Genomic DNA, 15,921 nt, shown 5'->3' on the forward strand with positions numbered 1-15,921 from the left:
CAAATGATGCTATGTGAACAGATAACAGCGTATAAAATCATGGATAAAATAATAAAGAGTGGAGTAAATTATAGATTTTATGGAATTTTTATCCCATTAAAAATTGAATATCACTCATTAAGACAGTATAACAAGTTAATTCATAAATAATTGTTTTATTAGTCATATGACTTAAAAGATACAAATGCAACAAAAAGACGATAAAACAAAGTGATGACACCCTGATGGAACGAATGATTTGTCTTGAAGATTGATTGAAAAACTTGATGTAATGATTACTTCGATTGACAGGCAGAATTGAAAAATTTCACTAAAGAGAAGTTCAAGGTACATAGAGCAAACTAATGGATAACTTAAGTTTTAATCGACTTTTCTCTAATATTGCTTAACGTTTTGATATGCCTTTCTTTATATTATATTCTTCAACAGATTTATAGAAAGGAAAGGATTGCTATATTCTTTCTATTTAAAATCTTTAAAAAAATGTTTTTCGTCATGAGGAACAAGTATATTCAACTTGCAAAATGCACTTTACAAGGTGGTATTTGAAAATCTACCTATTGTTTTGTTTAATTAATTCTGGAATAGTCTTATAATTAAAAAATGTAAAGTGACTTAGAATTCTATGTAAATCATCTTCAGATAAAATAAATAAAATTCTCTTTATGTTTTCTGGTCTCATTTCAACGAGCAAATTCCGACCTTTAATGCAGGCCAAATATTTTCGTATCTGACTTATTTTTACGAGTTTACTATCCACACAAGACTATCGTTTTCTAAGAGTAAATTTAATATCTAGTGCAGAGATACCAAATAAATATCACTAATTCGAATAGTCCTTCTACCTTTGACCTACCTGCCTGTCATTTCTCTAGTAATATCTTTGGCATTCAAACCATACCACGTGATTTAGAATTCCTCTAAATACTGAATTTGATACATTAAGAACAATCAAATCAGTTTATAAAAAGATGGAATCGGCGGTTATTAGCTCCAGACCATTGCTGTCCAACTTCAGTTGAATTTCATTTCGCTCTTCTTCCCATGGTGTAATCTGTTTCTTCCAGTATCTTGAGGCAGTTTCGAATACCTTCCTCTACGTTTTCGAAGATTGAATGTCCATCCCATTATGGAAAAGGTTACAGAAGTTTAATGAGCCTGCGAAGACGAGATTCACATAGCTTATTTTTCTTTTTGTTGATTGGAGGAGAAGGGGGGCATCCCATAGCTGTCTGCACAGCTACCTCAAACACCTGTGAGGAAAAGCAATTTTATAAAAACTGGTACTGTCAATCGATAGCAATACTGATTGTTTTGTTTGCCAGTATCAGATTGTTAGCCAGTAAGTTGCAGTATACTGATACAAGCGAAGCAATAACAATACGTAAATGAAAGATAGTAAATTTGAGAAAAAGAATTGTGAAGATTAAAATCTAATATCCATGTATTAAAATTCAAACAGAGCACCGGAATTAGTTTTAAAACCTTAAAAAGTATAATTTGGTTCAGACTTCGTTTTATTTTTTTTAAATAGTTGTCAGATGACGAGTACGACTCCTGAACTCTCCGAAAAACAACTATACCAACCGTGCTTAACCCAAGTCGTCTGATTCAACCTGGCTTACATGTATGGCGGAACTTCGGTGAAATCGGTGTCGAACCTGTAACCCTCTGGCTCTAAAGTTGAGACCATAGTACTTGATCACCGTTCTCCCAATAACATGCAATGAAACATAATTTAATTACTGAACAGTTTCTATAAAAATTGGTAAATATCTTTTTTCATTTATTAAAAAAGATAACTGAATTATTCACCCCTTGATTTCTCGTATTCTTTCAAAATATTGGGCGTTATGAGTTTAGCTTCATCACATAGAAAGAAAAGTCTCATATGCTTTCTGGATCAGAACCTGTTCCCTTTGATCCATTAGGTCCAAATTCAAATTGATTAACAATTTAATGACTAGATCTTATATTAAACACTATGCATCTAATGTTTCTATCTATCCCGTTCGCATAAACAAGAATAGAAAACTCACAAACAAACCACAGAATTTGATTCAAATTTTCAGGTAAAAAGAAGCCATCTATAAAATTTCATTCATATGGTTCATTGAATTGTAGCTTTATCATATATCCGGGAGGCATACAGAAACTAAGTTCCATTTTCAATTTTTGCCACGGAAGCGCTGTTTTCATAATTTCGCATATACATATGCATTTCGCTGATTCATTGGCAAGCAGTAGATGTCATTTTTAGATCTCTGAGTCAGATGTATGTAGAAGATTCAAAATGTTTAAAAAAATTAATATCCCTCTGTATGTGAGTTATGTACCTGTATACGACGAGACGAGGATACGACGAAGGATATTTACGACAAGGTTATTCTAAATATTGTGCCTTGCTAAGATAAATGCTTCAAAAAGGGGGGTAACTGCGTTAAAAAAAATAACCTAGGCATTGAATTTCATCGTGCAATAAAAGTGCTTTTCTAATAATAGTTTTTTTTCCTTCAATTTCTTAATGGAACTTAATTCCTAGATACCCCTTTGGACAATGGGATTTCGCCCAAAATTTGACAGCGATTCTGTAAAGATTGCATACCAAATTCCATCCACTAGCTCAAAGCATTTTTGAGATCGTTTCCATAGACAGATATATATATTTCTAGAAAAAGCGTTTTTTACTCAAGATGACCTAAAACGATGAAATTCGATGAAATGTTGATGTATTTTTTGATGATTACGGTACTTCGATTGTTTCGTGTATGAGAAAATAAAAAAATTTTCATTGGAAATATTTAACAAATGATAATTTTTACTCCATAATCTGTATATATAAAATGCTTATGTCGACACGAAATCAAACCAAATGTGCTCATCGCCATTTGGCAACACCTAACATATTTGTATTGTTTACATGCTTGCCTTGGCGGACAATATTATTTCAATTTATTGAAGCAGAAAATTTAAAATGACAAAATCAAATTAAATTATTTGAAAAATGACATACGTGTTTCAGGCCATCGTTCGTCTTCGCTGAACACTCGACATAAGAAACAGCCCCTATTTTGTGTGCCATATCTCGCCCCATGCTACGGGTCACACATGGATTTAAATCCTTCTTTAAACCTGGAAAACAAAACAGTACATTAAAAGTCATGAAGTAAAAGTTTCTGTTACCTTACGGGAAATAGGCCTAAAAATATATATGAAGAATCGTTTGCTTGGAAGAGAACTGCCACTAGATGAAACATGTTAACATGATGGCAGAAGTCTTTCAAATGTGCATTTTTAGGCCTATTTCCCATAAGGTGACAGAGCTTTGGTAGCGTTGCAAAACGGCCCGATGGCTCTGACTTATGGTACACGTTGTAATCGAAACTATGTCATGGAGTTTTAAAGTGGACATCTGCAAAAAACGAAATCTGGGGATTTTCTATGTCAAATAAATATATCCAAAATTAGATTTTTAAAAAAGTATAGCATTTGAAGAGTTTGAACTTGTATTTTAATTCCTTATTTAAGTCTTCTTACCCCATGGATTAATTAGCCGGTAGCCCATAGGATTCATTCATCTAAGAGAATACTTATTTTATATTTATTTTCAACTCGAAAAATTTCAATTTGGAAAATCTAAATTAAATGATAAGATTATTTTATCTATAGAGTATGGCATCTTTTAAAAATACTGATCAAATCAAAATTACTTATGAATTCGTCACAAATAAATGCCAAAAAATTTAGAATTTTAAAAAATGTCATATTTTTATCAATCAATTAAAAAAAATATTAAATTTTCAATAAGATGCAGAATGACACACACACACACAGACACACACACATATATATATATATATATATATGACTATCGCTTATTTCTTTATATATATATATATATATATATATATATATATATATATATATATATATATATATATATATATATATATATATATATATATATATATATATATATATATATATATATATATATATATATATATATATATATATATATATATATGAATTTCCTATTAACGATTTTTATTACCTTTATATATATATATATATATGTGTGTGTGTGTGAGTGTGTGTTTTACACCGCGTACTCATTTTAAAATGTAAACTAAAAAATTGCATATCTATTTTTATAACAATTAAGTTAACAATTTTGCAAATATTAAATAAAATACAAAAAATTTATATGTATGTTTTATCTAGCTAATTTCAATATTAAGTATATTTTGTATAAAATAAATATACAAAATACCTCTTTTTATAATGGAACCGTTAAAATTTATAATTATTCAAGTATATAATAAGGAATGGAGGACGCTATCTCGAAAACTCGTGTTGTAAAAACTGTGTTTTGCAAGAATATTATGATAGAATTCGTGACTTTATTTTTTGTAAGAACTTTCTCTGAGCCATAGATACTAAAATTCTTAGTGTTCTACTAAGAGGCTCCAAATTATTTTAGCCCAGGATGTTCAAATTTGTTAAGAAATTCTTGGTAATGAAATATAAAGAGAGTAACATTGGTTTAAATTCTTCAACAAAACCAATTTCTGAACATTCCAAGAAGCTGACACAATTGTGACATAATATCTGAAAAAAGTATGGAATTTGAAGTCTTCCAAAAAATAAGAGAGCGGTGCCCAAAAAACTTTACCTCCGATTCTCTAATAAAAATGCCATCTCCCTTGCTCGCAATAACATAAAAATCGGGCACTTGGAGCAAGACAATGAACTCCAAGAATGCTTTTTTTTTTTTTTTTCGAACTCATTGATCACTGAAATGTTCAGGTTCATAAAAATGTTGAGCTATTGTTTTTTTTACAATATTTTCTCTTTGTATACTTAGAATTGGAAAGTAAAAACTGTAAATAGAACAAAAGGATGAAATTTGGCATTCGATCTTTTACACTAAAATGTTGGATTTCAATCAAATTTTGAATTAATCTGCCAAGAATATTGTGTTTTTCCGACCGTTCATAGTCATGTCAATTCGATAATTTAAAACTGAATGATTAAAATAAATAGATGAAAGATTTCATAAGAAAAATTACAAATATGCATAAATTTTCGGCAAAATTAATTAAAACGCTTATTACCTGTATTTAAAATTAGTAAAAGTTAGCTTTATTGAAGAGGATTTCATTTTTTATTTTTTTATTTTTTGCAAGTTATAAGCATTTGGCAAATTATAAGCATTTTAAATTAAATATATAAATTAAATTAAATAGCTTAATTTAAGTTTTTTACAATACAGGTTTCATTCCGGAACTTTCCTTATATTATACCTTCTATTTAAAAATCTCGTAAAGTAAAGCAGGAAAAGAAAATAAATATTTTTAGATAATATTGATTAAATAATAATATCCCGAATCGATTGAAATGGTCAATATAATCGCAAATATTTATCGTTTCTAAAGTAACTTTAAATTTTTTTCTTCCGAATTACAGTTATATATTTGCTTTAATATTCTTTAAGCACTAATTATAAACTTTAAAGGCGATAAAACTTTAAAGATTATAGAAAGAAAAAAACTGAAGATGACTTACGTTTCGGACAAACCATACTGTTCACTTAGCACCGAAGATTTACAATTAGAAATGAAGATAAGACAGAAGCTAATAATGGAATCTACTTATTGTATCGGTCAAAATCCTTTTTGTAACAGGTGGTGGTGTCTTATCAATTCAATGAATGCTGAAGCATTCTTTTAAACCTTGAACAGAATGACACGAAAGTTCAATTGGTTCCGTATTTCGAAAGCGAACTCGATCCAAAGGGCTTTTACCTGGCTGCATGAGTCACAGACAAGATAGCAGATCTTTATCATTTTTCTGATTTGGAACATTTTGAGAAGAATCGAGAAAAGAAATAAAAGAATCTTTTTCTTCTGATATTCTGCCTTTCTGTAAAATTCCAAAGGTTTGATTCAATACAACCCAGAGATATGAACAATCATTTGCATGGGTAGAGATAAAAGTAGACAAATGTTCATCGTTATTCGATAAAAAGAAGTAAAAAAAATATGTGAATGATTTCATTTTAAGCAATTTTATTTTCATTTAAACGTAGTATAGAGAAAATGTAGTAGTCATAAAAAAAAATTCAAACTCGAGATTTTTATGAACGCCATATTTTAGATTTACTTAAAAAAAATTTGGAAAATGTCCGTCCGTCTATTCTATCTGTGACAAAAATAACTCAGAAATGCTTTGAGATAGACTGATGAAATTTGGTATATGGGCTTAAAACCAAATGTGTAGATTTCTATCAAGTTTTGAGCTAAGTTAGTTCAGGGGAAATCTGTATGTCCGGTTGTTTGAATATAAGTTAACGAAGAGAGCTGTATGTATGAAATTCGTAGACATCTATAGCGTAGACATCAATCTATATTAACATCTATAGCGTAGACATCAATCAAAATTTGAACCAAAATCCAAGAAGAGGCTGGACGTCTGTCGATTTGTACTCTCAGAAACATTTAAACGCGATAACTTATCAAATTTGGTGCGGGATTTTTTTTTTATTACCAATGTAGTTTTGCTTCAAATTTTTGTTTCAATCGTTTGGAAAAAACGCTTACAAAACACAAATTTGATTTTCGGTTACTATTAACCACAAGTCAAGGATTAATGGCTAAAAATTTCGATAAGAATGTCACAATATATCCAATGAAAATGCGGAATTCACGGCAAAGGTTGACATTTCATAATTATTAAACGCCATTGCCATGCAAAGCGTTTTCTGAGATAACACTTTTATTAGGACGCAAGAAAGATTTGGGAAGATCTATCCCGTTAGTTTGAATTTAATCTGCGGTGCATTAAATAAGAAATTTTTTTTGATAAATTAAATTATATCATAATCAAATAAAAATTGGAATTTTGGAAGATTATTCGATTTATTTTTAATTGACCTCAGTTATAAAAGAATCCCTACCTTTTTTGGAGAATTTAAATCGGATATTGAAACATTACCTAAATTTAATCTTCGTACTGTTAAAGAAACTATATTATCTACACGTTAAAAGAAGGCTTGATATTACACTAAAATTTTCTTAATAAGGATGAAAATATGTTAGATTACATTTTATTATTATTATTATTGGAAGTGGGGAGATTCACATTAAATAAAAATAATTGGAATCTCTCAGAAACGAACTTACCCACTAGGAGACAGCACGTCTGGCAGCAAAACTTTTTTATTTCTCGTTGCCAGATCTTCCAAACATTTTCAAAAGAAGTTTTATCCTCTACGCTGAAGCAGAGAAGAAACACATCTGTCTGGAAAAAAATTGGTAAGAATTTTTAAATTTCTGTCCGCTTTAAATGAAAAGAAGTTAATTCATATTCACATAATAAACATACAGAGACTTGCTTCACTTCTTTTTTTAAGATGCTGCTCGTCGAGCAATTACTACTAATGATACTAAGAACAATTTTGTTTCTGATGGAAATAATTGTTTATTTGTTCGTTATATAATATTTTATTTTTTATAATATAGTTCTATTCGTATATTAAAACTTTAAAAAATTGGTTTTCTATCTAAACTAAAGCTGCATTTATCGTATTTAATGTCGTTTGCTATTTATATTAGAATCATTCGTATTCAATATTTATTAAAAAAATTATAAATTTATTAATATCTTTTAAAGATTTATAATTTGTGTATATATTAGCAGTTTAACTTATTTAGTACATTAATTTTTTAAATTTTTTATAAGTCAGTTATAAATATATACACCATTGTATTCTGAGAACCTTTAAGTCTGAAAGAATAAAACATATTACTTGGTATTTCTTAAGAAGTTCATTTCGAATTATCAAATTTCATTTTCTTTAAATAATTCAGCCTTTTACAAGAAAACTTTTAAAATGTTTTTGTATGACAACCGTTCCTTTTGTCTTCTACAGGGTAACTGAAAAGGCCAAACGCTGACTCATTTTTTCTAATAAAAAATTTAGATCATAAACTACGTGTAAAATGGTTATTAAACATATCCGCAATAAATGATGTTGGCGCATGTTTAGAAAACATGTGTAATTTCATATATTTTCTAAACATGCGTACATAATTGCATGTTTCGTACATGCGTACATGTTTGCATGCATGTTTTCTAAACATGTCACATTTGTCATGTGACTGTGATATCTCATTAATTGATTCCGCATTAATATTGTTTGATGATGATAATTACCGTTACCCTTATGACATTGATTTAATAATCCAAATTAGCTTAAGTATTAACAATCAATTTATTTTTAGTTAATGACTAACAAATGTCCGCTTTCAAACGAAGATTTTGTTGATCGATTAATTGATGTGTTCATAAAATTTTTATATCAAAAATTTACTACTTTGCTTACAATTTACTACTTTTTATAAATATTTTCGCTCACAAACGAGAGGTGCTTGGACATTTGTGAGCGATATATATATATAATTCGTATTTGATTGCGGGAGTATCGAAAAAATTACAAATATTGCATTTTTACCAAAGAAAATTTTTATAATTAAAGAATATTCACAAACCCTTTGCTCGTTCTTAGCAGAGAAATTAATTATTCATATTACCCAATATCTCAGATGCATCATAATATTCGATTAGTCATGGTGAAATTATAATATAAACTCACGCAGGGAGTGTGCACTCTTCTATTAAAAGTGAATAAAGATTCACCTTATCATATTGCAGAGATCTTAAGGAATCATCCTCTTTAATACTGTACACTCTGTCCCACATAGCCAGCAACAAGGAAGTGCCTGAATAATCGACCGTTTTACTGTACACGTACTCCTCATCTTCTACATACCTGCAAATAGACAACAATTGGATACATCAGCAAATGGAAGTATTAATAATTCTTTAAAAGGAATAAGTTGCACGAGGATCAACAATATAGGATTGAGAATGCCAATTTGAGGGATGAATACTACACATACTGTTTTTGAGCTTTTCCATGATTCATACCTTCTGATCTGAAGAGTAGAGAGAGTTCTTAAACATATCTAAAAACTACTTGCCACGTCAGACTCACTTGACGCAGCAACAGCATCAGCAACCACTCACCCACACACGCTCGCCATAACGGTTGGCGCTACTCTAATGGGTACAGGCGCATTAGAATCAACAGCTAATGCATCACCACTCAATAGCCATATCTTTCGTCTCAACTCCGACTCACTGGAGGGAGAATCTGTGGTGAAAGCTTATAAACCAGTTAACAGCTGCCCTACCCGTGCAATTGCTTTTGTATCATGGTCATGTTACTGGACTACGAACCACAAGGAAGCAGATTCTATCCTCGTTCATCCCCGATTCGCCACACATCCTTTTTGTCACTGTACCATTCCAGCAAGATGGACCATATGAGTACTTGTCATAATTGTGGTGTTCATAATGGCCGATAAGATGGTTAAACATAACATATTTTGACTGTACTATCTGTAAGTATCCCATACGGAAATTTAAGATAAGTCCATTGAAAACAATGATGACCTTTGATCACGCATTTCTACAGCTTATTTGGAAGTGGAATAAGTATTTTCAAAAATGACTACGCTTTAACAAATTCGCTACCATAATTCTTTCCTGTGATTCGAAATTCTATCTAAAATGATACTTACTTCTTTGCTATCTTTTAAATGTAGTAGAAAAAAGAATATCTAATCAGGTAGTAGGTGTGAATCACATACAATTCAACACGTTGAGCAATACGTTAAAACTAAGAGATATAAATTAAACATAGACTATTCTATTCGCATGAAAGCCTATACTGAATGAAAATTTTGCTATGACCCAAATATAGATGATATGGCAGTCAACGTGTTAATATAACAAAATTGCAAGTGTTTATTACAGCCGATAACCTCTCGACAACCTTAATAATGTTACTGAAATTCTTGAATGTTAATCAAGAAGGAAAAAAACTTTTTATTTCATGTATGGCTTTTATTTCTTGTCCTTCCTGTAGTCTAGCATATGAAGAATACCTATTCTGAAGTAACATTGGAAGAAGACATTCTCGAGTTTTCGAAGTTACCGAATTTTTACTTTTCTATGTGCAGCATACATAACATGCCTAGATGGTATAGTAAATATGGAAAAAATAGTGATGAACAATACTTACGGAAAAACAGTGGAAACATATGGGCCAGGTGGAAAAGTTCCGTAGACATATGTCTTGAGGAGGCATGTTTTTCCTACGGCTTTATCCCCCACCACAGTGAATTTCAAATTACGTGGAGCTCTCATCTGCAACGAGAAAACCATATTCGACGAGACATTCTTTCGTTCTGAAAGAATTTTCAGACAATTTCTTACAATTTTTTGAAATGAATTAAATATATATTAATATGTTTGCAAAAAATAAATGATCTAACCTTTTTCGGGAAGATCTTATGCATCCCTTCTGTCGCAAAATTTTCTGCTGTTTTCAATTGCTCTACAAATTAGGAAGAAATCAGTGCAGTTAGAAAATTTTGTTGTTCACTACATTCTAGTCACTATTAATATTTTTGCAGAAAAATATGATATCGTACAATAATTTTTTAATGAAAATTCTGTGAAATTTTATTTTTAAATTATTAAGCCAAGAATGATATAGAATGCAGATAGATAATTGTTTATAATGTGAGACAATATGTAATATTTTAATATGTATATTAACATCTTTCTTATTCTTCATATAAAAAGTGCTCCTATACTTTAAATTGGCACTTAAAATATTTTAAGATCACCCATTTACTATCAAATCTATATATATATATATAGAGAGAGAGAGAGAAAGAGAATACAAATATGCCTGGTGCAGAAATCGCTTTTATGTATTACCTATATTTGAAAGGCAAGTGTCAAATGTAAATAAGTATTCCCACGATTAGTTTAGATTTCTTAAATGAATATATTTAAAGCTACACTTAATTCAATCCTATGCTTACAAATTATGAGAAAATAGTTCGCATGTTTCTAAAATTCCATTTAGTCATAGAAAAGAAGATGTAAAACAAATCAAGCTGATAGAAATAGCCGTCAACAGAAAGTTTAAGTGAGCGTGAAATAGGCTTAACGTCGCCAGATGGTTAATCACTATAACTTACATTTCGAAATTGATGCTTCATATCTTCCAAATCTATTATCCCAAAAAGTTGCATTTTGTAATAATTTTAAGTTTCAAAAAATTACTATTTTAATGCTGTAAGTTTCATTTCCGAACAATCTTTTTTTTAATTTTTGATAATTTTTTTAGAGTTTAATTTAATGCACGCTCTGTAGCAATGTTTTTAATGTTAAACGATCGAAACATTCACCAATCTGCTTTTGATGATGTTAAATTTAAGATAAAAAATTGCTGGCGTAGAATATTAATTCCAAAGTTGATTAACAGTTTTCTTTCGCTTTCGTTTCTTAGTATATCGCCCTTTTAATATGTACCCGCAGTAAGTAGTATTCTGATTCAATTAAATTCTTGCCTTTTAGCAGCGCAAAATAACAAGATGAAATTTAATAAAAGGTATTGCATCTTAATCGTTAAACTATCTTAAAAATTCAATAACCTGGGCGAACAAGTTGGCTGTCAAAGGCGGTTAGCATAATATCTTTAATGTAATATTTTATTTCATTATCATTGATATATGCAAAATGATTAAATTGATATAGATAATCATTATTTTATGATGGAGATAAGTAAAAAGGGTAGAAATATGTAAATGATAAACTGACTAAAAAATTTTATACTAGCATCTTATTATGTCATACTTCCTCTTATATTAGGATGGATTTTTATTTGCTATATAATGTCATTAAGCAAGATGCTTAGCCTACAGAACAAAACAAAACACACACTGTTAAATACATGGTGCAAAAATTTGCTTCAACGTTGATGAACAAATATGATACAATATTGTTGTAAAAATAAATCTGTGCCTAATTTTACCTATCCAAGTTATAATGTTTTATGAGTTACCGTCTTCATATACGCATGCTAAAGTCGATATGTGAATAATTCTAAGAATGGAGATAAAGCTAAAGTGTCGAAATTCATCAAAATCTCAAGGTTGAATGTTTTATGGTTGTTATTCTTTCTGTATGTATAATTCTTATAAAAGAAGATAAAAATGTAAGGAAACAGATATGTGTATTCCATTTTTGTACAATAAAATTATCATCGTTGTTAGAACTGTCGACCTAAGAATATACCTTTGGAAAATTTTAAATTCAAAAACTGGTAGTTTATGTAAGAGGGATTAATATCTCAAAGGTCGAATAGATTTATAAAATTCCTTTTCATAGTTCAATCAAAGAATATTCTTGAAAATTGTAAAATAATAATTTAAAAAAACGCGGCAGATTATAAACTAGCAGCGTAGTTGAAGGGTTACAATATGACTTTTTTGCGACTTAGTAACCAACAGTGGCTTTACAAATGTAAATTGCTCCTGAGATATGATGGTGGCATATCCGCTCGTACCTTTTTCTCTATGGCACTTTCTAAGAATGACGCTCAAAGCATTTATAACCCCCCCCCCCTGCCTTCCGATCGTCGCGCTTCTTGAACTCACCGAATGAAAACAACCGTCTTGGAAACTTCCAATTCCATGATGAATTTATTAATAAGCACATGCTTAATGTTCTCTAGCACACTGTCAGAGGGTACAGAAATGTGAAATTGAAATTATTATTTTTAAAACGGTGGTAGACAAAATTATCTTATACGTTATTTTAATTGTTTACATCCCTTTTTCTCAGTTAATAAAAATCCTGTGTCAGAGAATAAGGTATGAGTGGATACGATTTCTTACCAATCCTTGTAGTCTCAGTTTAAGTAAATGCATTATTTTAAATTAAAACTTCATAGACGTTATTACGAATCGGCAATCTTGTAGTAAACAAATGATTTGAACCATCGCTAAAACATTCTTTGTCAATTTTATTTAATCATGCGTTTGGAGACAATCAGAATTTTCGTTTTAGTGAGTTCAATGTGGCATTTTGATGAATCTATATTAAAAAAATAATTAGGAAATACAGAGAAAAAAATCTGTCCACTGGTCCGATTTCGTCAGTTTCTATGGCATATAAAAAAGCTCGTGACGCTTAGATAAATTTTCAATATTCGCTTGACAGCCCCCCCCCCCTTTCTTTCAAGAAAATTTAAAGATATTACTTTACTACAAAAACACTATAAGTCCCACAGTCCCATTATCATACAGATTTTACCAATTTATATTTCATTTTCCATATCTTTAGATTTGGATCAATGCTCACCTGCCAATTTTTCCCCTTCCATTTTTTAGATATCGAGAAATAAAGTTTTGACTTAGCTCCCAGCCTAAGTAAATGATCGATTTCAACAATCTTATTCACCCATTAATGTCGCCACTTAACAAGCGTAGATAAACAAATAGAATGCTCCGTGTCTATAGTGCATTTAAGTTGATGAGATTATACGTCATTCATTTGTCTGTTAACAATACTAAATATTGTCGACTAACAGCTGGTCATCGAAGGCGATTAGAATTAATTATAATAAGTATTCATTCATAATAAAAATATTCTTTTTTTGCATGAAAAAGTTTCTGAATCCCATTTTCATCAATACCATAAACAAAATTTAATACAACCATAATCATCGTCGAATACACAATTTTCCCTTCTATTTTACTAAGTTATCCTATGTTATGTCATTTATCATGACGAGGTGACTCATTGCTTTTAAGTACTGTCAACTTGAATTGTCATGGACTATGGTACGAAATCTTAGAAAAAAATGTCAACCTATATATGTATACATTATTAAATAATTATGAAATATTTATGTGTTATCTCATAATCCATATCAATTTTTTTTCAAAGAGCATTGAATATTAAAGTAAATTCTCTTAGATAAGAAACGATTTGAGTTTTTTTTTAATATAATGTTTTTCCTTGTTCAAAGATGAATTACATTTAAATCAGAGACATATGCATATTATACAAATCAGAGACATATGCATATTATGCAAATCAGAGACATATGTATATGTACATTACGCAAGTCTAATTATAAACTCACGGAAGAAAATATCTCACTCAAAGCAGAAAAATAATAATTCTCTTACCTGCAGGGTGTCTACACTTTGAGAAAGAACGTGAAATTCCAAACAACCAGATGCGAGGGACTCTTATCATTGTCTTATCAGATAAGAACCGTTTTTTTAGTGGAGTCGTCAAGATAACAGGTTGTTCAATGCAGTTTTCTTTTCTTATTTTCTTTCATTGGACCGAATGTGCAACTCGGATGGGAGTCTTGGATAGTCATGCTGAGGAAATGACTCATATTTAGTAGTAATTCGGAGTTACAACTGTGACGTTAGCTGACGTAGTTTTGGATACATTTTATTACGCCCACTCCTTTTTCCCATATAAAGACGCAGAGACATAAAATAAAAAAAATCTTTCAAATGTGTTCAAATTTAATTTTTTATGAGGAATAGAACTAAATGCTTAAAAAAAATATGTTGGGTTTTGATTAATCTCTAAGTTTTAGACCTTCCTGAGTTCGATAGACATTTTTGGAAAATGTCTATCTGTCTGTGACAAAGGCAATTCAGAAACGCTTTGATCCAGGTAAAATGTGGTATACAGTCTTTACACCATTTGCTGATTTCTGTCAAATAATGAACAAAATCCGTTCGGAGGAAGTATGTCTGCCCGGCTGTTCGAATATAAGTTAGCACAATAGCTACAAAACGAAGAGAGCTATATGGATAAAATTTGGTACACATATTTAATACCTGTAGTGTAGACATATATCCAATTTTGAGTCAAATCAAACTAAGAATCGAACTTTTATCGATTTGTACAATCAGAAATATGTAAACGCGATAACTCAAAAATGCGAGACTTAAATCTATTAATTTTGGTATAGGATTTTGTGACTAAAATTGTTATTCTATGTCAAATCTTCGTTTTTAATCGATTGGGAAAAGCCCATCTAAAACATCAATTCGAAATTTCGGATTCTTTTAAACGCATACTAGGGATTAATCGCAAAGGATGACAGGATAGATTCAGTAAAAATTCCAAATTCACGTCAAAGGTTAACATTTCGTAACTTTTGTACACCAATGCCATGCACGGCGTTCTCGGGAATAACATTTTAATTATAGAGTATGCGAGTTTTGGGAAGACCGCTCCTGATGGTTTATTTTCAAGGATGTGTTCTCAATATACAAATTGCTTTTAAATTAAATTGTTAATTCCGGAGAGAAAAGATAAACAGTGGTAGTCTGGATATCAAGTCTAGATTAAATGTATGTTGTTTTCCTTTATGCTTCAGAATGAGATTACGATTTCGTAAAACGAATAAGTTAATAAATTTCTCGGACTATTCAAACGGAAGGTTGACTACAACAGTGTCTTCCTAAGGTGGACTGCTGATCTAGGGATCGACATCTGGCAATGAATTTCAGCAAAAAAATATTGTTTTATTTGTATGTTGAGAAGAACTAGCCTTCGTTAAAAAAATGTATAATTATGATAATTTATTTCTTTGAATTAAAATGTAGGCATGAGAGCAATTCTCTAGGGCTATAAATCTGTCATTTTGCTTCCCTGTACAATAGGTTTCAAGGTGAGAAAGAGAGTTTACAGATATTTTTATGGTTCCCGAATGAATACCAGGTCAACGACACTCGGCACTACCAACCATTTGCTAATTTGGCAACAAAAATGAATGTAACCGAATATCCGCGAATTTCGACGATATATTTATTCATCAGGACTCGTGCTCCAGCGTTTGTTCCAAAACATTCGACGCATTGTCATGGGAGTTATAAGAGCAAAGGCCCAACGAGACGTGGATCGCCAATCTCTTTAATAAGATTAACAACTTGTCGTTTCAAATACAATGGAAATCTG

At 30.4% G+C, this 15,921-nt stretch overlaps 2 protein-coding genes across 3 annotated transcripts in view; one reads left to right on the plus strand and one right to left on the minus strand.

The window, feature by feature from the left end:
- The window catches only part of LOC129985053 (uncharacterized), a 41,646-nt gene that overhangs the window by 4,027 nt on the left and 21,698 nt on the right, over window positions 1–15,921 (plus strand). The gene's annotated exons all lie outside the window — the stretch shown is intronic.
- On the minus strand, window positions 136–14,212 carry LOC129985164 (ras-related C3 botulinum toxin substrate 1-like). 2 transcript variants are annotated; one of them, XM_056095089.1, is made up of 7 exons: window positions 14,121–14,212; window positions 10,404–10,465; window positions 10,151–10,275; window positions 8,701–8,833; window positions 7,185–7,302; window positions 3,014–3,132; window positions 136–1,253 (listed from the first exon to the last, which is right to left on the minus strand). In XM_056095089.1, the coding sequence occupies exons 1-7, from the start codon at window positions 14,188–14,190 to the stop codon at window positions 1,140–1,142; spliced, it is 741 nt and encodes a 246-aa protein (XP_055951064.1). In that variant the 5' UTR covers window positions 14,191–14,212; the 3' UTR covers window positions 136–1,139. The 2 variants fall into 2 exon arrangements, with proteins under 2 accessions (XP_055951064.1, XP_055951065.1); XM_056095090.1 differs by having other exon boundaries at window positions 10,151–10,316; window positions 14,121–14,151.

This window comes from Argiope bruennichi, chromosome 9 (assembly GCF_947563725.1).
Source record: "Argiope bruennichi chromosome 9, qqArgBrue1.1, whole genome shotgun sequence".
Classification (NCBI taxonomy): Eukaryota; Metazoa; Arthropoda; class Arachnida; order Araneae; family Araneidae; genus Argiope; species Argiope bruennichi.

What these genes read in the sequence shown, in the direction of transcription:
- LOC129985164 (XM_056095089.1), bottom strand. Translation starts at nt 14,190, where the DNA reads ATGATAAGAGTCCCTCGCATCTGGTTGTTTGGAATTTCACGTTCTTTC. An exon ending in ATAAGATCTTCCCGAAAAAG is followed by an intron (nt 10,276 to 10,403) that starts GTTAGATCATTT and finishes TTCTCGTTGCAG; the next exon opens with ATGAGAGCTCCACGTAATTT. An exon ending in GATCTCTGCAATATGATAAG is followed by an intron (nt 7,303 to 8,700) that starts GTGAATCTTTAT and finishes ATTTTTTTCCAG; the next exon opens with ACAGATGTGTTTCTTCTCTG.